Source organism: Cnephaeus nilssonii, assembly GCF_951640355.1.
Source record: "Cnephaeus nilssonii genome assembly, chromosome: 9".
Taxonomy (NCBI): Eukaryota; Metazoa; Chordata; class Mammalia; order Chiroptera; family Vespertilionidae; genus Cnephaeus; species Cnephaeus nilssonii.
Genome location: NC_137080.1, coordinates 37,425,506 through 37,450,609, shown reverse-complemented (window position 1 = coordinate 37,450,609; position 25,104 = coordinate 37,425,506). Strand labels below are relative to the sequence as shown.

The 25,104-nt window shown below is 44.8% G+C and overlaps 1 protein-coding gene and 1 pseudogene across 2 annotated transcripts in view; both read left to right on the top strand.

The window, feature by feature from the left end:
* The window catches only part of LOC307105423 (uncharacterized protein), a gene marked incomplete at both ends in the record, with an annotated part of 140,657 nt that overhangs the window by 95,779 nt on the left and 19,774 nt on the right, over positions 1-25,104 (top strand). The window contains 6 exons of the mRNA XM_079781175.1: positions 16-111; positions 1,194-1,349; positions 6,284-6,513; positions 7,379-7,517; positions 8,913-9,033; positions 19,428-19,537. Coding sequence (XP_079637301.1) covers positions 16-111; positions 1,194-1,349; positions 6,284-6,513; positions 7,379-7,517; positions 8,913-9,033; positions 19,428-19,537 — 852 coding nt within the window. The remainder of the gene's footprint in view (positions 1-15; positions 112-1,193; positions 1,350-6,283; positions 6,514-7,378; positions 7,518-8,912; positions 9,034-19,427; positions 19,538-25,104) is intronic.
* Positions 21,923-24,818, top strand: LOC307105376 (small ribosomal subunit protein eS19-like; annotated as a pseudogene). Its single transcript has 2 exons — positions 21,923-21,989; positions 24,330-24,818. The product of its transcript is annotated as a small ribosomal subunit protein eS19-like (transcript).

The following is a 25,104-nucleotide window of genomic DNA, read 5'->3' as shown; positions in this document are numbered from 1 at the left end:
ATTTGCTCTTTTAAGGCATCTGTGCTGTTCCCTTGGAGAACATTTCTAGAAGATGGAGGACCGTTTCCAGTTATGAGTAGCAGCCCAGATACCCTGGAATATAATATGCAGGTAGGATAGATCTTCCCACTTGTCACAGAAGTAACTGAATACAGACTGCAAAGCAAGTGTCATTGGGACATAAGTCAGATCCTCCACCCTCTAGCCAGTGGTGAATAATTGATGAGATAACCAGGGTGTTTTATAATGAGGCTGTAAACCTGATGACTGTAAGTTGTAACATGTTCTCTTACGTCAAAAGAGAATCCTGGTCTGAGCTGGTATCAGCCTTGGTTGTAAACTCAGATCCCCATGGCCCATAATGATTTGGAAAAGAGGCCAGCCTTTCCCAGTCACTCTGTGAGCCTCTTAGAGAAACACCCAGGCTGGCAGCTCAGACACATGTGACTTCTGACCCATCTATGAATAGTGATAGGAAGAGAACTCTGTAAGCAGAACTCATACAGAGAATTTTTTTTCAATGATGTGTTTTCCCCCTTATTTTTAAACAAATATTATGTTTTCATTTTAAAAAATATAAAATATGGAAAAAATTAAGAACAACATGAAAATCAATCATAAATTTTCTTCAAAATAGTATGGAGGTGGGGAGTGGTGGCAATGGGGCAGAACTCGCCATAAGTTGGTAGTTTGGGGAGCTGGTGGTGGGAACGATTCTATTAGCTTTTGTATATGCCCAGAGTTCTACATAAGTCAAAAAGTGTGGGTTTTCCAAGTAAAATAGTAAGAATGTTTTAAAAAATAATAATAATTATGGCCTCCCACTAGGAGACAATCACAATTCACTTCACATTTTGGGTTATTTTTCCCCAGTATTTTCCCGATGCATACATGTGTTTGTACCTGTACTTTTAAAGGAAAATTGGCATCACACTAGACATTCGCCATGTACAGACACCACTGTAAGGGCTGGGAAACTTGGACTTCCATACAGAGCCAAAAGTCTGATATGTTCCAAGAAGACTTAGCTAGAAATGGTACTCTGATTATTATGGAATTTTTTAATAGTTGAGAAGTCAGGGCTTGTAAACATAATTATTTCTAGTTTTCTCCCCAAAAGCTATGCATAAAGGATACATAGAAGTCTTCAAAATGGATGTTTTTGTTTTGTTTTTGTTCTTTTTTGTTTTTAGCTGTGCCTCTGTAGGCTGAGTGACCATGACCTCAAGGTGGCTCATGGAGAGCTGGTGGACATGCAACTGCTAATGGAAGATGTACTTCTGAGCAGTTATCATATGATCATGGAGGGGCCCCCAGGACGGCAGGGCACACTAGACAAAAATACGCAGGTATTCTTGGTGAACAGTCTACATAGTTGGCCAATGCTATGTTGTCCTAAAGGACCTTCCTGGTTTGGAGATGGACTAGAAAGCCACATCTGCCCCACAGCCTCTCCTAGTGAGACCCAGGACTGTGCTAATGCTGCACAGGAGGAGCAATGAAGCAGCACTAGCCTGTGAAAGCCACTCCAAAGGGCTGTCTTTCACAGTAAGTCCCGTGATCGGTGGGATATCCATTTCTTTTAATTTAAAAAATAGAACAAAGGCTTCGAGGGGTCCATTGAAACCAATAGAACAAATACTCCATTGCGGGCTGCTTTTCCTCGTGAGTCACACATTTAGGACTGGAGTTGGAAGGACCCGGGTGAGCCTCTCCAGCCTGGGCTCCAGCCTTCATCCCTCAGCTACCCGGTGGACTCCTAGGCAAGCACTCCCTCCTTCAGACGTGTCCCTCTGAAACTCTAAGGTGCCAAGAGCCACTAGCCCACCGAGTACCATAGCTTGAAACAATTCTGCATGTGTCTGGGAGCCAGAGAGAGACTTGTCTGGACACAGGGTAAGCTAGCTGGGGCCCCTATTTAAAGAGCCTCCCTCAAGAGCTAAATGTTCTGAGAGATGTATGCACCAGCCATCTCCATTTCCTTACCTTCCATCCACTCCTCAGAAACCGCAATCTCTCTTCTTCCCCATCTCACCACTGAGACCACCGTCATCAAGAGCACATGGTCCTTGTCACTAATCCTCTGGGTATTTTTCAGTCCCCTTCCAACCGACCCCTTAGCAGCATGTGACAGTGTTTCCTTCTTGAAGCTTCTCTTCCCTTAGCTCCCAAAGCACAGCTCTCGCCTAGTTTTCTTGCTGGTTGTGCCTTCCCAGACTTCTCCGCAGACTCACCTACCTCTGCCAACCTCGAAAATGTTGTTTTTTTGGGTTTCATCTCATTACTACTGCCACCAGGGCTGCATTTTGACTTCAGTGGCTCCAGCCATTTTTTCCTCCATAAAAACAATTAACAGTTACAGTTTACAACTATGTTAATATAAAAATATATATGTTAACATCATATATTAAAATATTTTATTCAACCTAAATATTTTTTCTATGATTTTAAAATAAATTAAAATATTTTGTGGGCCCTAGGCACTGTGCCTTCTGTATCTAATCAATAAGTTGGCTCTGAATATTACTATTGCTATGATTGGGATCTGTTCAGAGTGCTTTATTCATTTCTTTAATCCTTACAATGATTCTATGAGATAGGCACTTTCATTTTTCTCCTTTTACAGATAATACCAAGGCTTGGCAAGGTTAAGTGATGTGCTCAAAATCACATGCCTAGCGAGGAGACAAACCCAGATGCCAACCTAAGAGTCTGGCCCTGGAGCTCCCTCTTACTCCTATCCACGGTGTTGCTCCATGCCTCACCCTGTCTGTCCCTAGCCACACCTGTCTACCTTTATGATTTTGATGACTTTGCATGTGATGATTCCAAAATCTACATGTCCAGTCCAAATCGCAATCCTATCAGATTCCCATGCTCAACTGCTTATTCCATCTCAAACATCTCTACCTTTTCCATCTCAGAAACTGTGTGTCCCAAACAGAGCTCATTTTACTTCCCCAAAACTTGCTCCTCTTTCCATATTCACTGTCAACTTACCACCACCTGCCCCATTGTCCAAAGCAAAAAATCTGGACACCCATCTTTGACTTCTGTCTGTCATACCCTATAGTCAGACACCAAGGTTTGCTATCCTATTATTTTTTAATATATTTTTATTGACTTCAGAGAGAAAGAGAGAGGGGGAGAGAGATATAGAAACATCAATGATGAGAAAGAATCATTGATTGGCTGCCTCCTGCAAGCCCCACTCTGGGGATCAAGCCCGCAACCCGAGCATGTGACCTCCTGGTCGATGTTCAACCCTTGAGCCATGCCGGCAGGCTAATATCTTATTATTTTAATATCTCTCAAGTTTGTCTACTTTTCTCCATCCTCCCTCACCACCACACATCCACCAGTCCAAATCGTCATCACCTCCTAATGCAGGGCTGTGATCATAACCTCTAATAGGACTCCCTATACTCACTCTTGCTTCCTTCTACTCTAGTCACCAAGATAATATTTTAAAATGAAAACCTGGTTATGTCACTTCCCTCCTATAATCCATCAAGGACTTCCAAATGCCTTAAGAATAGAGTTCACGCCAAAACCGGTTTGGCTCAGTGGATAGAGCGTCGGCCTGCAGACTGAAAGGTCCGAGGTTCCATTCTGGTCAAGGACATGTACCTTGGTTGCGGGCACATCCCCAGTAGGGGGTGTGCAGGAGGCAGCTGATCGATGTTTCTCTCATCGATGTTTCTAACTCTCTATCCCTCCCCCTTCCTCTCTGTAAAAAAATCAATAAAATATATTTTTTTTAAAAAAAGAATAGAGTTCACATGCCTTAAGCAGACCTTCACAACTTGACTCCTGCCAATATTCCTACCCTCGACTTCTTTCATGTTGACAAATGCACCATGTGCTCTCTTCTCAGTACCTTCCTGCAAGCCGGTCCCTCTGGTGGAAAAATTCCTTCTTCTCTCAATTTCTGCTTCATCATCCAATGAACTCCTACTTATCCTTCAGGTTTCAACTTCCAAACCAGCTTTCTGAAAGCCTTTTCTGATCTTCCATCTTTAAGCGAATGCCCCTCTGTGCCAATTAGGGTGCACCTGCCATAAATAACAGGTTGTCCCACTAGCCATGACTTAAATTACAGGAGTGTGTTAATCTTTCAAAACAAGATTAGAAGGAGGTAGGTCAGGTTAGGGCAGCCACTCAGTAGGTGCCGGCACCCAGCTCTGCCATCCTGGTGTGTCAGCGAATGCCTCCCTCATCCTTGTAAAATGAAAAGAGGAGCAAAAAGCTTTCTCCTTAGCAGGCTTTATCTTTTTATCAAGGAGGAAAAAAACATTCTAGAAACCTCCCAGTAGACTTTCCTGTGTCTTACTAACACTGAGTAACAGGTCCACTTCAGACCTTTTGGTGAGAAAGGAAGTGTGTGTAGATGCGCCATCTAAATTTCACAATAGAATTCAGTGCTTCACTGCGGAGGAGCATTTGCAAAGCTGGGTATAGACCAAATAACGCCAAGATCAAGAAGCATGTCCCTGGACACTTTGGTCCCTCTCTTGACCATATTTTGGCCCTGTTTCTGATGGATTACCATTGTTCCCCAACACCCCCGACCCCTCCACCTTGTTCTTTATCCCGTCTCCCATTCCTCCTCCTATCCTTTAAAACACTTAGGAAATGAAGACTTCTCTTCATATGAATACTTGACCCTTGAAAAACACCAGTTTGAAAATGCACGGGTCTGCTTGTACATGGGCTTTTTCAATGTACAGTTAGCCCTCTACACCCCGGGTTTCCCATCTCAATTCAACTTAAGTTCACAGAGCAGGGGTCGGTGCCCCTAGCCCCCATGTTGTTCAAGTGACAACTATATTTTACCGCGGTGAGTTTGCTTTAAAATTATTGTTTACTTTAATCGGTTTTATTTTATAATTTGTTTTGCTTAAGAGTATGTAACTATTCATAGACAATAGTAAACACTGGAATTTATACTGCCTGTGAGTTATGACTCTGGGTTCCCTGTTTCTGCTATGCCATCAGTTCTGTGATCTCTTAGACTTCAATCTAAAACTCCAAAGGGAAAGTGATGGACCAGCTCAGGGCCTTTAAAACTGTGGTCCCAGGAGCCCTGGGTTCCTCAGAGGCACTTTGGGGGTTTTTGAACAGAGGGGCCAACTATGTGGCCTGTACACTTCACCTCCTATCACCCTGTTGGGCACTGGTCTGTTGGATATTTGGGGCTACTGCGTACAATTTCATGGGACAAAAGGTTTCTGAAGATGAGATAAATCTGGAAACGCATGGATTAGCTGATTGTTGAGAAAGCGGGCTACCAGGTTGAGGGTTGCCAGCTGTCTTCAGGAGTTTACCACGCCCCCCCCCCACGCCCCCCATCTTGCTTGCCAATTGTCCCTCTAACCCACTCTCCTCTGGCAGCCACGCCTTCCTTCAGATGTTAATAGCACTGCTCTAGGATCCAGTTACACCAAGTGCTTGTTCTTCCTGTTCCTACCCAGGAAACTGCCTGTGGTGCTAACACCTGATTGCTCTCTGAGGCCCTTCTTGTCATAACATTGTGATCAGATTTGCCATTTTCATTTGCAAAGGAAAGTTCCTTTTCCTGTGACTGAGACACTATTGTCAGACTGAGGGCCTGGACACAGGTCCCATTCTGTCTGTCCTTCCACTGGTCACAGGAGAGCAGGGATCTGAACCCCTTTCTTCCTCCTCTCCCTCTAGGGCTCATAGCAGCCCCTCAACAAACACTTACTGAAGAAAAACACAAAAAGATGAATGAACAAATCATAATTTTAAAGTAAAATTTCCTATTGAATAGTAAATTCCAATTAAGAGACACTTTAAAAGTGCTATCTGCCTTTTAAAGGATGGTAGAAGGAACAGGAGGTAAGATAGACTTAAGTTTCCATTTCCTTACCCATACAATGGGCAACATCCCCGATTTAAGGTTCTATCATTGCTCTACCATGTGTGGAGTTAAATCTCGAGTGTGTTGACAAGCACTTTCCAGAATGCAGAGGCTAAACATGAAAGACTTAATTTTTCCAAGGGAGATAAAATGTCAGCACCCCAGTACAAAAGGTGTAAAAACGAGTGGTTCAAGACTCCCACAGCAAGCTGAAATGGAGGCCTTCCTCTCCTGTCAGGCCCGGAAGGATGCTTTCCCTAAGTCCTACATGTGCTGCAGGTCCGCAAACCCCTCCTCCCGGGGAGAAGAGCCATTCTGCAAAGACTTCAAGGGCTGCAGGTAAAGGTTTATCCTGTCTTGGTCCATGGTCAATAAAGAGGAATTCTATAATGCTTTCAGCCAAATTTGCCCAGAGCATCTGGATTCGAAAGTCAGTTCCAGAGCAGCCCAAAGGCGCCCTGGCACCTGGGAGGCCCGTGCGAGGCAGTGGTGGCCCTGGCTTCGCTGAGATCCTTTCTGGTGCTGTGGAAGCAGCTGGAGGTGCTGAAGGAGCAGTGGGGCCGGCTCAGGCTGCGAGGCCAGGACATCACTTCCGTCTCTCTGCACAAACAGTTCTCGGAGCTCTACGAGTGAGTGTGGCTGGGGTGCAAATGCATGGGAACCTGGGGTTGGGCAACTTCCAGCCTCTTGCTCTGGGGGTGAGATCTGGTCCATGCATCCTGGGATGGCCAGCCCCACTGAGCCCAGTGGGCAATGTGTCTCTACAAACAGTGCTTTGCAGGAGAAGCTGGGTTCTGTTGGCTGCAGGGGCAGCCCTGGATCCCACTAGGCAACACCACACATCATTTACCCAGAGCTCCGTCCCTGGGAACTTGGGCTTCTAAGGTGTGCCCTCAGTATGGACGCTCAGCTTTTTAGCTCAGAGGATCCCAGGGAGCACTGGGTAGGGAAAGGCTGCTGCTGCGAATTCCTCCCCACACTCTGCCTCATTAGACTCATGTTCTGAGTTTCTGAGAGCTTCCTGCGTTGCAGCCAGAGATTTCATAGGGCAGAAAGGAATCATCAGTCCTGGCCAGGATGATTCAGCTGGCAGGAAAGACACATTGCTCCTGCCACGTGTCTGTCACCAAACAGGCACTCACTAAGCACCCACCCGCCACCCTGGGCCTTACGGAGCACAAGAAGGTAGGGTAGTCTGAATTGTGTGTCTTATGAATTATTAACAGTCAGCTTCCCTAATTACTAGGGAATGAGAAGACTAGTCAATATTTTGGAAAATAAAGACTGAAATTAAATGTACCCAATGGGAAACGGCTCAAGATTTAACATTGACCAAGAGAGTAGCAACTGTGGTGAATTTACATGTTGATGTGTCTGTGATGAGTTGGGAGGTTTATACATGATGACAGGAAACAGAGCTGAAAATAATTGTCAGAGAATCTGAACGAGAAGAAAATATGTATGTTTATAACTTTGGTCTCTCTTCTTTAATAGAGCTGACATTCTGTACCCCAGCATGAAAGCTATAGCTAGGAGGATGGGGCAAGAAGATGCATTTGAAGAACTTATAATAAGCAGTCAGTCTATTCTTCCCCCCAAAGGGGCCTCGGAAATTGAAATAAAGACTCAGCAGGTATGCAGGAGCTCTTTTGAATTTGGCTTTGAAATTTTGCTTTATGGTATTAACAGATAAACCCGAGTGGTGTGTTGTTCTTTTTCTAAGAAGTGAAGTATAAATTGAAGGTTTGTAAATCATTGAACAGGCTTAGAGGGAACTAAGTATTTAAAGGCATGTGGGGCTTTGAATAAGCAAATAACTACCACTTAATGTCTCAGAACTATAAATCTAGATTTCCATATTTTTAAAATATATTTTATTGACTTTTCACAGAGAGGAAGAGAGAGGGATAGAGAGTTAGAAACATCGATGAGAGAGAAACATCGATCAGCTGCCTCTTGCACACCCCCCACTGGTGATGTGCCCGCAACCAAGGTACATGCCCTTGACCGGAATCGAACCTGGGACCTTTCAGTCCACAGGCCGACGCTCTATCCACTGAGCCAAACCGGTTTCGGCATCTAGATTTCCATATTTTAATTTTCCCAAATTAAGGTGTATCACCACAAAAAAAAGACGACAAAAGAAAATATAACCATTAGCATCTTAAACATAAAATCCAGCACAGGTATCCCTCCCAATACGCACACCATAGAAATGGATAAAATAGCTCATGTGATTGTTTTTCTGAGAATAAGACACCACCACTTTTGCGCTAGCCCATTCGGTGTGTGTTTTAGATGATCTATATGGAGAGGAGGTTTTCCCAAGTGTTTGTTCACCTCGGTACTGGGACACAGGCTCCGTGTGGTTGTGTTCATTGTAACAGATGAGCACAGCCTCTAACTGTTTGGGTGTCAATGCCGAGATGCATGGCTACTGAGATTCAAGGAGAATTCAGTGCCTCCCCCAACACACACACACACACACACACACACACACACACACACTTATCAATATGCTAATGATAAGTCTCAAGGAACGTGTGCTCTGCAAGCATAATGTGTAAAGTTAGTGGAACAGGGTTTTCTCTTGGTCATGTATGGAGTTTTAAATCTTCTCATGAAATCCTCGTTGGTGCCTACATCAAGTTTCAGACCTGAGGGCTTCTCATATAATAATAGACCACAAAATTCCTGCTCACATTTAGAGACCCCAAAACATATGAGGTCACCTCAGACATCGAGCACTTTGCAATGTAACAGAATTTGTTAGCAAAAAGGGTTATGTTTTATTAGTCAGAATGTAGGCCAGGAAGAAACAATGCTGGTTTCCAAAGAGGTGTACATCCTCCCCCAAGAGTCCCCTACCCCCACAGAAGCCCTTGGGAGTCCACGGCAGGAGCCCTTCCTCCTTCCGGGAGGGGGCAGCTGAAGGTCAGGACTAGCCCAAGGCCCTTCTGCAGGAGTGTCTTGGAAGCCTAGAGTGTAAACTAAGTGTGAAGACTGACTCTCAAACTGCTCATTCTAGCTGCAGAAACTGCTGGAAAATCTTGAAATTCATATGATCCAGGAGGTATTAAAACAAGTTAACAGAGAGATCACACTGGTTGTGTCAGAAAAGTCCAAGGAGCAGCCTACTCTCCCCACAGGTAAATTATTATTATCTCACAAATAGCATTTACTGTCCTTTCCTAATTATACAAGCAATCCATGTGTCCATAGTCAGGGCAAAACATTCTATAATGCCCAAAGAATGATACAAAAATTACTTAACATCTTGACCCAGAGAGAAGTACTATTAACACTTTCATATATTTGCTTCCACTTAAAGGGCTTTCAACATTTCTTGTATGTCAACTGCAATAAGTGAAATTTAAAAATAAATAAATACATAGATATAAAACATCTGTTAACTTCAGTCTCAACTCTGCTTGTTAACTCGAAACTGAAATAAAACTGAAATGAGGGAACACATAAAGCTTTTCTTATCCCATGTGTGCATGCATATATTACACATAGGTATATACATGTAAAATGTTAGAAATGCATGCATTTGGGTGGGAAGGCAATCTAATGCCAGGGTCACTTCACGAGCACATGACCAGTGTGCTCACACAGGATTCAGGGCACTTGGAGTTCAGTGCTCTTTGGGTACCATCTTGAAACTCCTAGTTTTAACGTAGTGGAAATCCAGTGAGTAGATGGAGGGTGCACCCAGGGCTTGGAGCGCTGGCTCACACACAGTCCCACCTCCTGTTGCCTCCCCAGCTTGCCAGGAGGGCTTCTCAGCCGCCTGCTCCTCTGCTCTCTGTCACCCAGGGCACCCCTAAACTTCCCCTCACCAGCCCATCAGCAATCACTGCAGTGGGGGCCTGAGCCTGGCGAGGGTCAAGATAGGGTGTGTATAGCTGGCAGTGTCTAAGGGATCCCAGGCTGACAGCACCACAGTGTGTTGGATGGGTGACTCAGTGGGGACAAGCCTGTTGCACTTCCCTGGGTGCCTAAAATCTCCCAGGGCAGAGGGTTGCACATCTACAGTGGGTTGGGGCAGAAGGGGTCATGCCTGGCTCTGCTCCTGGCTAAGGCATGAGACCTCAGTTCTGTGCCTGGTGGACCACATGCACCCAGTCACAGGGCAGGGTTTCTGGGTGCCCATGAGGGTCCAAGTTGCCATGCAAGCATTCCCATGCCTGGGTGTGCAATGTTAAAAGCAAATGAGAACACCATGGCAGGTCAAGAGAGAGATTGTGGAAGAAAGGAAAACGCTGCATTTAGTACCTATAACGGTACTTTTTTCCTACTTTTTGAAGAGGAAGCCCTGCATTTTTATTTTCCAGGGGGTGCCCCAGATTACACAGCTGGTCCTGTCTGAACTGCAGTATCTATTCCTAACTCCTACTAATCCTGTAGGAAAATCCACAACCTTTGAACTATGGAGGAGCTGTCTGACTAGCCAAATAATTTAGGTTTTCCTCTTGAGGCAACCCCACAGATTGTAATGTTTATGAATAACCTCTGTCCTCACCTAAGCCCTTGTCATTCGATCACTGCTTCGAGTAGCTGGATCTGTAAACAGGGCTCTGGGAAAAGGCTGTGCAGTGACAGGGCAAGCCTCGCCCCCTGGGCAGCTCTGAATGTCACCAGAGAGCTGAGAGTGGTTGAGCTCCAGTTACAGAACATTTAACAACACACAAAGCGCCTGTTGTTTGTGCTGCCTTGGTTGCATCCAGGTGGCTCCTGGGAGAAAATCCACAAGCACGCGGCAGGTGCAACCATCTGCAAGTTTCCTGGCTGTGGTCCTTATGAGACTAGGGGAGGACGCGTCTCTGCTCTGCGGCTGTGCGGTGTGTGCCCTGGGCAGGGTGCTGCTCAGCGGTGCTTGGAAAGGCCGTCAGGAAGGGGCTGGTGGGAGTCAGGCAGAGGGGAGGGGTAGAGTTCTTTTGAATGGTGGTAGGCTGATATTCCCAAACCTTACTCTGGCTAGAGTATACTGGCCAATTCTAAAGTCTTGTTCAAATTCTGTACTCATGAAGTTTTTAAAATAAGTGCCAATGGTTGAGGGTGTTTGGTTTTTGGTTTGGGTCTGTTCAGCATGACTTAACATGGAGGTCTGGGTCTCCTCTTGTACTACCTTCCCCCCATTCAAGTGACAAGAGACCTCCCTGCCTGCTGGGGTGCTATACTGTACATTTCCTCAATCTAGTCTTCCCAAGATCTCTGTGAGCTGCTTTCGAAGAAGGTGATAAAACCACCTCCTACTCATCTCAGCAGCAAGAAGCAGCCATAGTGGATGGGGCTTCCAACAGGGACCACTTTTTCATGCAAGACCACCCTTTGTGGTCAAGGTTAGCTTGGGGCTAGGGGTTTGAGGGAGTCGGGACCAGGGACAAGAGAGATTGAGACCAGGGGCATCACAAGTGCCTGTCCTTCCTTGGGGTCTCCTCTCTCTCTGTTGGCGGGCTCAGGTGTCCACATTTATACCTGCCAGAAAGGAACCCTTGATCTTCCCTCGACCTCAATCCCTCCTCCCCACCTAGTCATGGAGCTGAGTCTTTCTATACAGCTTCTGAGTGAGTTTTCGGTTTGTCAGTGAGCATCGGAAATGTGGCAGCCACACCCGGTCTGGTGCTGGTTCTCAGTAGCTGAACTAAGGCTCCCCTGAGATCTTTCAGGAGCGGCTCCAGACACCCCCGTTCAGCCCCTGGGTTCGCCTTAGCAGAGCCATGGGCTCCACTGATGCAGAAAGGCTCTGCCATTCTGCATCGCTGACAGTTTGGCATTAAAGTCCTTTTTAATTGATTTCCTAAACTTCACAGAGCAGTTATAAGGCCAGTAGTCTCCAAAGTAGAGTGCATATATCTCAGGGGTGTGGGAAGAAAATACTAGAACTTCTAAGTAGATTAAATTTATATGTAAGAGTCACATGTCACACTCCACAATGAGGTATCCTAAAGTGACCATAGGGAGGTAATCCACAAGTGAATATGAAGAAATAATAGAGGTAACACTTCTAATCCAGGTACATGCTTATCGTTAGCCATATTATGAGGTTTAAAAAAACACATAACCTAGCCCTGGCTGGTGTCTCAGTGGTTATGGTGTCTGCCTGCACACTGAAGGGTCCCAGGTTCGATTCCAGGTCAAGGGCACATACTTGGGTTGCAGGCTTGATCTCTGGCCCCGGTCAGGGCAGATGTGGGAGGCAACCAATTGACGTGTCTCTCTCACATGGATGTTTCTCTCTCTCTCTCCCTCTCTCTCTCTCTCTCTCTCTCTCTCTCTCTCTCTTTTTCTCTCCTCTACCCTCCCTTCCACTCTCTAAAAATCAATGGGAAAAATATCCTCTGATGAGGTTTAACAAAAAAATCCTATATAATAAAAGCCTAATATGCGAAGTGTCCAGTCATCTGGTTGGCCATTCAACCAATCAAAGCGTAATATGCTAATGATATGCTAAGACCACTCAACTGCTCGCTATGATGTGCACTGACCACCAGGGGCAGACAGTCAACTGGTCAACCAGTCACTATGACATGCACTGACCACCAGGGGGCAGACGCTCCGACATAGGTTAGCTTGCTGCTGGGGTTCAGCCAATTGGGACTGATCGAGATGGGCCAGACACACCCTGGAGTCCTCCTGTGATCCCTTGTCAGCTGTCCAACCAGCCACATCCCTCCCCAGCCCCGATCGTGCACCGGTGGGGTCCCTCAGCCTGGCCTACACCCTCTCGCAATTCAGGACCCCTCAGGGGATATCAGAGAGCCGGTTTCCGCCCGATGGTGGAACTATGATGCACACTGACCACCAGGGGACAGACGCTCAATGCAGGAGCTGCTTCCTGGTTGTCAGTGCGCTCCCACAGGGGGAATGCCACTAAGCCAGAAGCTGGGCTCATGGCTGGAGAGCACAGCGGTGGTGGTGGGAGCCTCTCCTGCCTCTGTGGCAGAGCTAAGGATGTCTGACTGACAGTTGTCTCCCAGACTGTGAGAGGGTGCAGGCCGGGCTGAGGAACACCACCTCCCCAACCCCCTACCTCCCTGTGCATGAATTTCGTGCACCAGACCTCTAGTAAGTAAATAAATAACCTAATCACATCTGATAAGAAGTCAGACAAAAGGATTAAAGGTCAAGGGAACTATGGGAATGTGGGTTGAGATTCACTCTTACTATTGATGGACCTCACCCTAAGTACATCATGCTTTGCAATGTTATCCAGTGATTGTATTGTAGGTAGTTAGAAATATTAGAAATACATAAGCATAAATATGTTAAAGGTGAGTGGATAAAAACATTTCACTGGAGGGAAGCACAATCAAAATACTTACCTGTAAGAGTGCATGGTCCAGGCCAGCATGTCCCCAGCAGTGTGCCCTGGAACACAAGTTTCTCAACATGTTAATGCAGAAGTTCTCCCAACCACCCTCCACTAACAGACGCAGGGTTGCCTGAAGCTTCCCATTCCCTTGGTAACACAAGCAGGCAAAGTACTTACTAACCAGTCTTTGGGTTGCATATGTTCACCTAGCATCGTTGATCATTGTTTGCTCCAAACCTGTTTATGCTACTTTTACTTGTCATTTCGCTTGAGTAATTTAATTCCGCATTATGTAACCCAATGAAATAGGGATACAAAAAGAAAGAGATCTGTTCTATAAAAACTAAGCTGAAATGGATAAATTATGGCACATTCAGTCAATGGAATATTATTCAACGCTAAAAAGAAAGGAGCTATCAAGCCATAAAAAGACATGGAGAAGCTTAAATGCATATAACTAAGTCAAAGAAGCCAACCTGAAAAGGCTGCCTGCTGTATGATTCCAACCATATGACTTTCAACCATATGGAGACATTAAAGAGATCAGTGGTTGCCAGGGGTTTAGAGAGGAGAGAAGGAGAAATAGGTAGAGCACAGAGGGTTTTTAGAGCCTTGAAACTACTCTGTATGACACCACAGTGGTGCATACATGTCCTTATACATTTGTCAAACCCATAGTTTCTGAACCATAATGGAAACTATGGACTTTGGATGATAATATGTCAGTGTAGTTCATCAGTTGTAGCAGATGTACCACAATGGAGTGGGATGTTGATATTGAGGGAGGCTGTGTGTTGGTGGTGGGGGCAGGAGATATATGGGAACTCTCTGTACTGTCTGCTCAGTTTTTCTGTGAGCATGATGCATGTGGATTGTTTTACACTCTTTAAGTTTTCTCTCCATAAAGGAAAGAAACAAACTAAAAAAATGAACACTAGAGATCGTAGACCATGCACGTATATTATGGTTTATAGAAAAAAGATGGTACAGAACTCCAATGAGTGGGTATGTACAAAGAAAAGGCGTGGGCTTTATGTTAGAAGATTGGCAAAGGTTTGCATATTTGTGTATTTTTAAGTTAAATAAGATGTTTAAGATAGTTCATGTCATTTTTTAAGCATTCTCTGGTTTAACAAACTTCTTTTGATTGACTAATCAACTCTTAGACTTAATTGCTTTAGATAGAGAATTTCTACCATATTTTGCAGGAGTTGAGAGAAAAAGGTATTGTTTGTTTTTTGTCAAAATAAGTTTGAGAAATTTGGAGTAAGTAATTTTTAAAATGTTTCTTTACTCCAAACCTTCTTTTTTTTTTTCAATTTTTTTTATTAAGGTATTATATGTGTACATATCTTACCATTGTACTCCAAACCTTCTTAGAGACTTTACTGTCCTACTGTGAATTATAAATCTCCAGGAGACAGATGGAGTAGGAAATGCTCTTTAAATCTATCTGACCACTGAACCCTTTTTTCCCCCTTGGGAACATCTGTCATCAACTCAAGGAACTAGTGTTCTGGGGAGCAGTTTGAGAAACACAGGAATACAAAATACATACATATGTTTGAAGCAACAAGGTTTTCAACCTGCCCACCTTTTGGGGGGTCCCCCTCTGCCACATCAGGAGAACAACTTTGATTGGCAGTTGTGTGCCTTTAAGTTTCTGTCTGCCTTGGCTTAGGACCCAGGGGCCACTCAGGCACAGCAGCTGGTGGTTGTGTTAGAGAAGTGAAAAACTAGCAAATAAAGAGGCCCTTCCTAGAGGGCGGAGTCTATTGGGGGAGGGGGGTGCAGTTGTGTTCAGAGAGAAAGAGAGGGGAAGTGGTTTGGCCACCAGGAAGTCAAAGTTTCCTCCAGTCAAAGGACATGGGAACAGAGTGAGAGGAAAGAACAAACCCTCACTTAGCCCCCAGTGTGCTGTCTCCCGCCTCCACCACGCTTCTGTCAAAAACTGCTTTATCTTAAAGAAGCCATGACCACACACATACTGAAAATGAGACACGTGTAGAGACTGCCAACTCCACTTGGCCAGGAATTACTTCTCCTGGATGAATTCTACTTTCCCTGGCTTCCCCTGACTCCTGCCTTCAGATGTAGATGCATGTCTAAACTTGAACTCTTGAGTAGGAAGTGAAGATCTCCCAGCATGCAGGGAAAATACTTCCCCTTCAGCTAAGCCCGGAGCTAAAGCCAAACCAGTTCTGCGGGTATTTGGCAGGTGATGGTCCCCAAACAGGAAGTGTGTGATGGATGTGGTCCCTCACTGGGCTTCTCTGAGCCAGAGACCTGCCCCTAAAGTATCCTGGGAAAAGTATCCAATTTCTTGTCTGAAATATACATAAGCTCTGAATTGTCAAAGTTTAGATTTATAGAAGTCTTAGACATCTTAAGAAGTGTGAACCTCTAGGCACATTAATCTTTTGGATTTTCCACTTCAATTTTGCTAGGACAGTGATGATATGTCTACCGCCTTTGTTGTCCTAAAGGAAAAGCAACATCAGATTTATTTGTTTATGATGGAAAGTAGACAATTGTAAAAGAAAATGGAATCCCATTTTCAAAAACAGGACCCCCGCCTCCCAATAAATAACATAATAAGTGCAAATACCAGAGGCCCCTGCTGTGTCATATTCACATTTCTGGGAAGATTGTGCCGGATGTTTCCTCTTATGTGCAGTGAGTCTCCTGTCAGAAAAAATGAAAGTGTGAGTCAGAAACCTCATCTGAAACTTGGAAGAGCCAGTTGGGGGCAGGGAGTGGCTCTGTGCGTGCTCTTGCTGATGGTCAGCACGCCCAACAAAAAGGGGGAGTGGGATGAGGCTTGGCTCCAGTCTATGACTCCCTAGGTCTCTCTTTATTTCTAGCACCCCCAGGGCCATGCACAAGGAAATGAGCCCCACCTACCCGCACAACTAACACACACATGTGCTTTTGCTCTTCCACATGCAAGTGAAGGAGTGTTGACGTACTTCCATGGTTCTAGCATTGTCATATTATTTTAAATTTGATTTTATTTGTTTAACCTGGTTCAAAATTCAAAATGATATTAAAAATGTATACTTAGAAGTCGTGTTGCCACCACTGACCCTCTTCTACCACCCCCTATGTAACCACACTTTTAATTAGTTTTTAATATATCCTTTCAGGGCTTTTATTATGCATATACTAATTCATTCCTTCATTCAATACCTATTTACCGAGCACATACTATGTTCTATTTTTTTTTTATATATTTTATTGACCATTTACAGAAAGGAAGGGAGAAGGGATAGAGAGTGAGAAACATCGATGAGAGAGAAACATCGATCAGCTGCCTCCTGCACACCCCCCACTGGGGATGCACCCGCAACCAAGGTACATGCCCTTGACCGGAATCGAACCTGGGACCCTTGAGTCCGAAGGCCGACGCTCTATCCACTGAGCCAAACCGGCTAGGGCATACTATGTTCTAGGCATCTATATTTTAGACACTGTTTGCATCCTTACTGTTATGGGGCAAAAAATCCTTACCCTAATGGAGTTTATCATCTAGAAGGGGGTAGACAGACAATAAGCAATAAACATCCTCCTATATAATAAAGGGCTAATATGCAAATTGCCCCCTCTGGAGTTTGACCAACCGGGAGTTCAACCACTCACTATGACGTGCACTGACCACCAGGGGGCGGTGCGGAACGAAGGAAGGCCCCAGCCGGCAGCCAGAGAAAGAGAGGCCCCGGCTGGCGGCCACCAGCCACTAGGGACCCTACCCATGCACCCTACCTGGGCCTCTAGTAAGAAATAAGAAGATAATGCTGTAAGGAGGATGGGGCTGTGGAGGTTTGATGGGGCACGTGGCAATTTTAAATAGGGTGGTCAGAATACACTTCACTAAGAAAGTGCATTTTGAGCAAAGTTTGAAGAAAGTGAGGGAATTAGCTAGATGGGTATCTGGAGGAAGAGCATTCAGACAGAACAACAAAAGTCCATATGAAGCCCCTAAGCGGAGCATGCCGATCACACATTTATGGAACACCAAAGACCCAAATGTGACTGGAAAGGAAAGATTGAGGGGGAATAGCAGGAGATGAAGTCAGAAAGGAGAACAGATCATGCAGGTCTTTACAATGTTTACTCTGTGTTTACTCTGAATGTAATGGGGAGCCGGCCCAAGGCTTTGCGTGACATGATCTGACTTACATTTTAATAGAATCTCTTTGGCTCCTGTTTTAAGAAGGGGCAGTGAAGGAAGAAAGGGTGGAATAAGGGATAGGCTGGTTGGGAGGCTATTGCAATAATCCAAGCAAGGTGGCTCAAACAAGGTTGGAGCAGTGGAAGTATTAAGTGGCCAGATTCTGGGTATGTTTTTGAAGTAGTCATTAATGAGTTGAGTATTGAGTATGGGAGAAAGAGAAGAATCCATGGTAACTCCAAGATTTTGACCTGAGCTATTGGGAAAATAGAATTGCCATCAACTGAGATGGCAAGTTGGGGAGGGAAGATCAGGAATTTAATCACAAGAGAAGTGTGATTAAAGACATCCAAGGAGAGATGCCAAGTGGGAGTGAGATCTAATTTTCAGGGTTGTCAGCATACGGATGTTATTGATATCCAAGGGAGTGAGTGTAGATAGAAAAACAGGTTGACTCAGGGATGAGTCCTAAGACACTCGAACGTCAAGGGCTGGGAGTGGGGAGGGGAAAAGGAGAACCAATAAAAGGGATCTGGAAGGAACAAACAGTGAGGTAGAGGAAAAGTAGGACAGAGTGCTGTCCCAACGTCTAGTGATGGAAGTTTCTCGAGCACAAGGAAGTGAAAAATTGTGTGAAATGTTGCTGTAAAGTAAACCACTGGCTTTAGCCATGTCAAGTAAAACCACTGGCTTTAGCCATGTTGTGATCATGTTGGTGCTTATGGCAAAAGCAGTTTCATTGGCGTGGTGCAGGTGTAAGCTGGGTGAGTGAGTTTAAGAAGGATTTTGAGAGAAGTCACACACAGTAAGGGTTGACATCTCTTTCTGAGAGTTTTGCTAAAAAGGGAGCAAAGAGATGAGATAATGGCGGACAGGGGAAGTGGGGTCTAGAGAAGGATTTTTATGAGGTGGGAAAAATAACGTGTGCTATTTTGAGTGGTCCAGGAAAGAGGGGAGAAGTGATGATATTGGAGAATGGCAAATTTTTGGAGCAATGACGTTTAATAGGCTTGAGGAGATATTCTCCCACTTTATTATATTTATCATATCTTTCTCATAAAAGATAGCATTTTATATCCACTGTCCTGCAAGTTGAATATTTCACTTAACAACCGATGCTTCTTTTCATATCAGTACATGGAGAAGGTCCTTTCTTTCTTACAACTTCATACTGTTCCACTTGAAGGATATTCTACAGTTTAGGTTTTGTTTCCAAGCTTTTGCTGTCCTAAACAATGCTATTGTGAGTAACTGTGTACATGTTTCATCTCATAAGTGTCAGCCCTATTGTGGCTTCAGTCTAGGAACTAAAGTTTATAGTCTGTCCACTCTCAACATTTCTAACCTATGACTCTTTTCTTTCTTTTGGATTTCCTCCCATTTATTTTATTTTTTTTAATGTTTTTTTATTGATTTCAGAGAGGAAGAGAGAGAGAGAAACAATGATGAGAGAATCATGGATGGGCTGCCTCCTGCACGCCCCCAACTGGGGATCGAGCCACAACCCGGGCATGTGCCCTGACCGGGAATCGAACCGTGACCTCCTGGTTCATAGGTCGATGCTCAATCACTGAGCCATGCCAGCCGGGCTCCTCCCATTTTTTTAAATTAACTCCATATTTAAATTAATTTTGCCTGTAACACCAGGAATGTACTGAAATATGTACATATATTAGCTCTTCATTTATTTCTGATGATTGTGTTAGGCCAAATAATTGTTCAGATACATATAGGCACTTAGTGACATCACGCAGGGCCAATAATATTTGACCCACGATTTTTAGTTATGGTAGCAATATTATTCCCTGTCTTCAGAGGTGCTTTTCTGAATCTTTTTATTAGGGTCTCATTAGATATCTTCCTTATTTCCATGTTCTGAAAGATCCTGTGTCCTCAACCACCTCCTTCCCTCCCCGACTTCCCCACTAAGTTTTCATGTATTTGGAAATGACAGCTAGCTGTGGCCAGTGCTGTCTCAGAGAGCTGCCATTTCATAGTCATTAACGGTTGTTCATTGTATCACGATACTAATAGTGGTATGTTTCTTCCCCTAGACCTTTGGAAACACCAAGTCATGAAAGAAAACTTTTCAGTTATCAGACCACAAATAGTTGAAAAGTTTATGCAGAGATTAATGGAGAATTACCAGGAAGGTGGACTAGAGGTATGTATTAAAAAGTAGTCATTCTGTACTGTGTGTGTGTTTTTAACATAAATCCAAACAGGGAAGACTTTCCCCTAAACCAGTGATTTTCAACCACTGTGCCACAAGAATTTTTAAAACATGCCATACCTAACTCTTTAGTCAGGGGCACTGACCTTTTTACTCTTAGATTGTCAAATTAAAAAACGACAACAGCCAACGCAACAATAAAAATCTGGTGTGAATGAATCAAAATTATATCTATTTTTTTTGTCAGATTGGCAAAAAACATACTGTATTTTTGGTGTGTCACAGAATTTTAGTAATTAGTTTATGTGTGCCAGGAGATGACAACGGTTGAAAATTGTTCCATAAACACAACTCCTAATGCTTCCCTTGCTCCTTTCGGACAAAGATATGAATATATGGAGCCTAAACTCAAAGTAGTAATCACTTTAATTTTGGAAAAAGACTGATTTCTAACAATGATGGGAGAGAAATTAGAATATGCATGCTGGCTAATAACCTTGGGGTTTACTTATGAATGAGTTATTTTTAGCAACATTTCCTATTCTTGGTTTTTTTAGTATAGAATATTTAAAGAGAGAAACCAAAACAGCCTATAATACCACTCAAAAACATTTTTTAAATGTACAACATGGCGGGGGGGGGAGAGACTTAGCCCAGAAAGGTAACATTTTTATCGCTCCTCCACTCCACCATCCCGTTCCCTCTCCACACAGGAAACCAGTGTCAAAAACGTTTTCTGTGTATACATACTTGAATCCATAACAACTCTATATAGTATATGCAACACACATATACACAGTCCATGGAGTTTGAACCCTTTACTCTTGACAGCAAGTGCCTTTCTAAATCAAAGGAATCCACCAAAAAGCCAGGAGTATATGTGGATAGGAAGCCTTAACAGAGCTTTTAGGATCACTAACAAATTAAACATACGTGCATTAGGTTGACATGAATCCAGTTTCCTTTGAAATTCAACCATTTTTAAAAACCTGGCTTAGCAAAAGATACTCCATTGTTACATGACAATGTTTTCTCCGAAATTACATTTTTTAAGCTCTTCAAATGTTTTCCATAATTTTATAACCACTTCAGTTCTTAATCATGAGGCAGAGAATTCCCAAGCTTGGTGGGGGATACACTTTTCCTCAGAACTTGATGACTTACACGGATTTGCTTCAAGCTTTCAATGATACCTAAGTGGGACACTGTCTATTGTGATGAGGGCTGAAGTGGTTCTTTCTGGGTCCCTGCACCTCAGAGGTTTTCAACCACAGGCACAGAGATGGTTAGGGTGGGGCTCAGAAAAATTAGTCCCAAACTGTGTGGCTGCCCTGGCCGGTGTGGCTAAGTTGGTTGGGCATCTTCCTGTGCACCGAATGGTTGCCAGGCAGATTCTTAGGGCACAGGCTCAGGTTGTGGACTCGATCCCCATTAGGAGGCATGCAGGAGGTGGCCAATGGATGCCTTGCTCTCACATCGATGTTTCTGTCTCTCCTCCCTTCCTCTCTCTCTAAAAATCAATTTTAAAAAAAATTTTTTTTTTAAAATTGGCTCTCCTTACAAAGGAAGGAAATTCTGACACATGCTTCATCATGATGAACCTTGAAGACCTTATACTAAGTAAAATAAGCCAGTCACAAAAGCACAAATGCTGCATGATTCCACTTATATGAGGTGCTGGGAGTAGTCAAATTCATAGGCAGGAAGTCGAAGGGTGGTTGTCAGCAGCCAGGGGGGAGGAGGAAGAGGGAGTTAGTGCAGTAGGTACAGTTTCTGTTTTGCAAGATGAAGTGTTCTAGAGATTGATTGCACAACAGTATGAATGTACTTAATGTCACTCAACTGTATACTGAAAAACAGCTAAAATGGCAAATTTTATGTTATGTGATGTGCTTTTTACCACGATAAAAAAAGAAAAGTTTGTGACTCAAGATCTGCTCATCCCCTATCTATATACTTCACCCCAACACTGAAGACAGGATCTCTAGGAAAGAAATGTTGGTACTTAGTAGGAGACGGAACAAACCCATATCAGGTACAACTGAAACTCAGGGCCCACTGAAGAGACTGGTATCTGCCTGCCGGTGTCTTGGAATAACAGGACCCCAGGATGCGAGGTCCCTGCAAAGTCTGTGCCTGGTGGGCTTCTGGCTTCTTCTGGATCATCTGCAGTGACCGGGACTCACTTTTCCAACTTCTCCCTCTCTCCTGATGCCTGGAAGCTCTTGTTCCAGGCAGCTCTTACTGAGCTGGATTTGGCCATCCACCATCTCCACTATGGATCCTGGGACACCACAGGTCATGGTTCTGACACCTCACAACAAGCCTTAGATATCTGAGGGCAGGCAGGTCAGTCAGAGAAGCTCCGTGAGCACCATGGCTAACACGTGTGAAGCCTCTAAAGTTACAACCGGGGCCGGCTCCAGGAGGACAAAGCAGACAGGTGGTGGAGAACAAACCATCACCCCTTCCTCCTGAAGGTGCCTGCCCGGTGCCATGGCATATGAACTGGAGAATGGAGCAGGGGCCAGGCCCCCTCACCTGGTCTCTGTGAAGAGCCCCAATGACACGAGCACAGGACATGGAGGGCCTATGCCCAGCCTTCTCGGCTTCAGACCGACCCACTTCACTTCCTTCATCACTTTACATGAGCCCCCACATCCTGATCAGTCTCCTCTAAATTCAAGGTTGTCTGTCCAGTGAGGGGTGCCCTTGACCTGGGGTTGTGATTGATTAATGCCCTTGTGTGTCAGGTTGCGGCCAGCCAAGTCAAGGCTAACAAGTCACCGGAAGCCCACGCATTGCCTTTAGGCGTCCTGCAGCTGCCACGTGACTAGCTTTGTTCCTGTTCACTTTTAACCTTTTGGACTCTTTAAAAACCTGGGTTTTTATCATCCAGGATACACTCTCTCCCTACCTGCCCTTGCTGTCCTCATTCAAGTCATTTCCTAGCAGTGTATGACAGGACAGGCCCCAAGCCCAGTGCCGCCCTGGGTCCCCTCCAGGCTCACTGGGTTCTTTGGGCACATCCTGTCAGTGGCCAGAAGCCCATGCAATCGCACTGTTCTCCATTTGCCCAAGGATGTCAGAGGAACCTTCTCAGATATCCTGCTGAAATTCAAATATCTGCTGTTTCCTGAGGTTAGTCTGATCTGACTTTTCTTGAACCCATGTTGGCTTCTAGTAATCTTTGCTTCCTTCTCCAGAGTCTGAAAACCAGACTTTCACAATGAATTCTAACATCTTGCCCAAGTGTTATACCAAACACCTTCGCCTGAAGTCAGAGACTAACCTTTATTGCAAATCAGAGCAACTATCGTCTATTTTGTGGATTCCAGAACCATTTCCATTTACATGCCAAGTCACTCATTCATTCGGCAAGTGTTCAGAGATACATTTTTTCCAGGCACTTAATTAGAGCTATAAAGGCAAAAGATACAGTCGCTGCCCCAAAAAAGCTTATTGAAACAGTTATGTGAACCGAATGTCAGCAATGTTGAGGAAAGGCACTTCACATTAAGTACTCTGATAGAGGCAGACACAGAATGCTATATGAGTTCAGAGAAGGGGGCACGACCCTGCTAGAAGATGGGGGCAGAAAGCCGTCAGGGAAGACTTCCTGGAGGAGGTGTTATTTGGGTCAAGTCTTGAAGTACAAGTAAGTCTTGAACAGATGAAGAAGGGTCAGGGAAAGAAGGCAGAGCAATCCAGGAAGGGAGTATAGCAGAGCTCAGAGGTGGACATTGGAATGGTGGGCAGGGCCAGATGCTGCCAGGGCTTGGTGTGCAATTCTTAGGAGTTTGGATATCACTGGGAATTCACTGAAGCATTTTGTCAGCAGAGGTGGGTTTTAGAAACATAATCAAAACACCTGTGTGTTCCTGATGTTAGACAAACTGTCATGAGAGCCTCTCAGATGAAGAAAACCACAAAAGAGCAATTTGCTCCCAGCAGGTCCAAACTTCTGCCATAATGAGACCTGGCACCTGCCATGCTTCACCTCACACTGGCTCCAGAAGAATCCATGGTGCAACCTCATGAGCTATCAGTCAGGGCCATCATCGTGGGTCAGGTTTAAATGTTGGTGAAGGAGTCAGCTTACTAGAGGGCTGAGCTAATGGTCTTCACTCTGGGATTCTTCTGGAACCCAGGGGCCAGCCTTGGAGGGGAAGTTGGCTGATGAAGCCCCTTCCTACTGTGTTTTGACACAGAGGAGACAATTAGTAACCTACAAAGGCAGCGGTGGGTTGCAGAACAGCTTTTATGGTTTTTTTTGTGTTTTTTTTAAAATATGTTTTATTGATTTTTTACAGAGAGGAAGGGAGAGGGATAGAGAGTTAGAAACATCGATGGGAGAGAAACAGTGATCAGCTGCCTCCTGCACACCTCCCACTGGGGATGTGACCGCAACCAAGGTACATGCCCTTGACCGGAATCGAACCTGGGACCCTTCAGTCTGCAGGCCGACGTTCTATCCACTGAGCCAAACTGGTTAGGGCCTTTTTTGTTTTTTACATATATTTTTATTTATTTCAGAGAGAGGAAGGGAGCGGGGAGAAGGATAGAAACATCGATGAGAGGGAGAGACACATTGATCAGCTGCTTTCTGCAAGCCCCCTACTGAGGATTGAGCCCGCAACCCGGTCATGTGCCCTGACCCGAAATCAAACTATGACCTTCTGGTTCATGGGTCGAGGCTCAACCACACCGGCCAGGCCAGAACTGCTTTTAAGAAACAAATTGTGGGAAACGTCGATGCTCCTTTCCCCTGGCTGGCAGTGAGGAGGCCGCACGCTGCCCGGAGTGACTGTAAAAGATGTGAACCAGCAGGAGTTCCTCAGAGCTCTGGCAGCCTTCCTCAAAACGTCCGGGAAGCTGACAGTCCCTGAATGGGTGGGCACTGGCAAGTTGGCATAGAGAGCATAGAGCGCTTGCTCCCTGCGGTGAGAATTGGTTCTGCACACGAGCTGCTCCCACAGGGCGGCACCTGCACCTTCGGGGAGGCGCTGGGGTTGGCTCCCTGACCAAGATCTATGGAGGCGGCAGAGAAATGGTGCCGTGCCAGCCACTTTAGCAGAGGCTCTAAGAGAGTGCCCCACAGGGTCCCCCAGCCCTGGAGGGGCTGAAAATGGTGGAAAAGGATCAGGATGGGGGCCACAAACTGACACCTCAGAGACAGAGAGATCTGGACAGAATTGCAGGGCAGGTGGCAGCTGCCAACAAGAACAAATGCTGGATTAATAAATTGCCTAAGATGACTGCTAAAAAATAAATAAATAAATAAATTGCCTAATTCGTAAAAAAAAAAAAAAGAAAAGAAAAGAAACAAATTGTGTACTGGCCAGTGTGCCTCAGTTGGTTGGGCATCATCCCATGTACCAAAAGGTTGCTGGTTCAATTCCTGGTCAGGGCACATGCCCAGATTTCAGGCTCGATCCCTAGTATGGGGTGTGCAAGAGGCGGCCAATCAATGTTACCCTCTCACATCGATGTTCCTCTTTCTCTCTACCTCTCCCTTCTTCTCTCTCTAAAAATCAATAAAAAGTTAAAAAATAGAA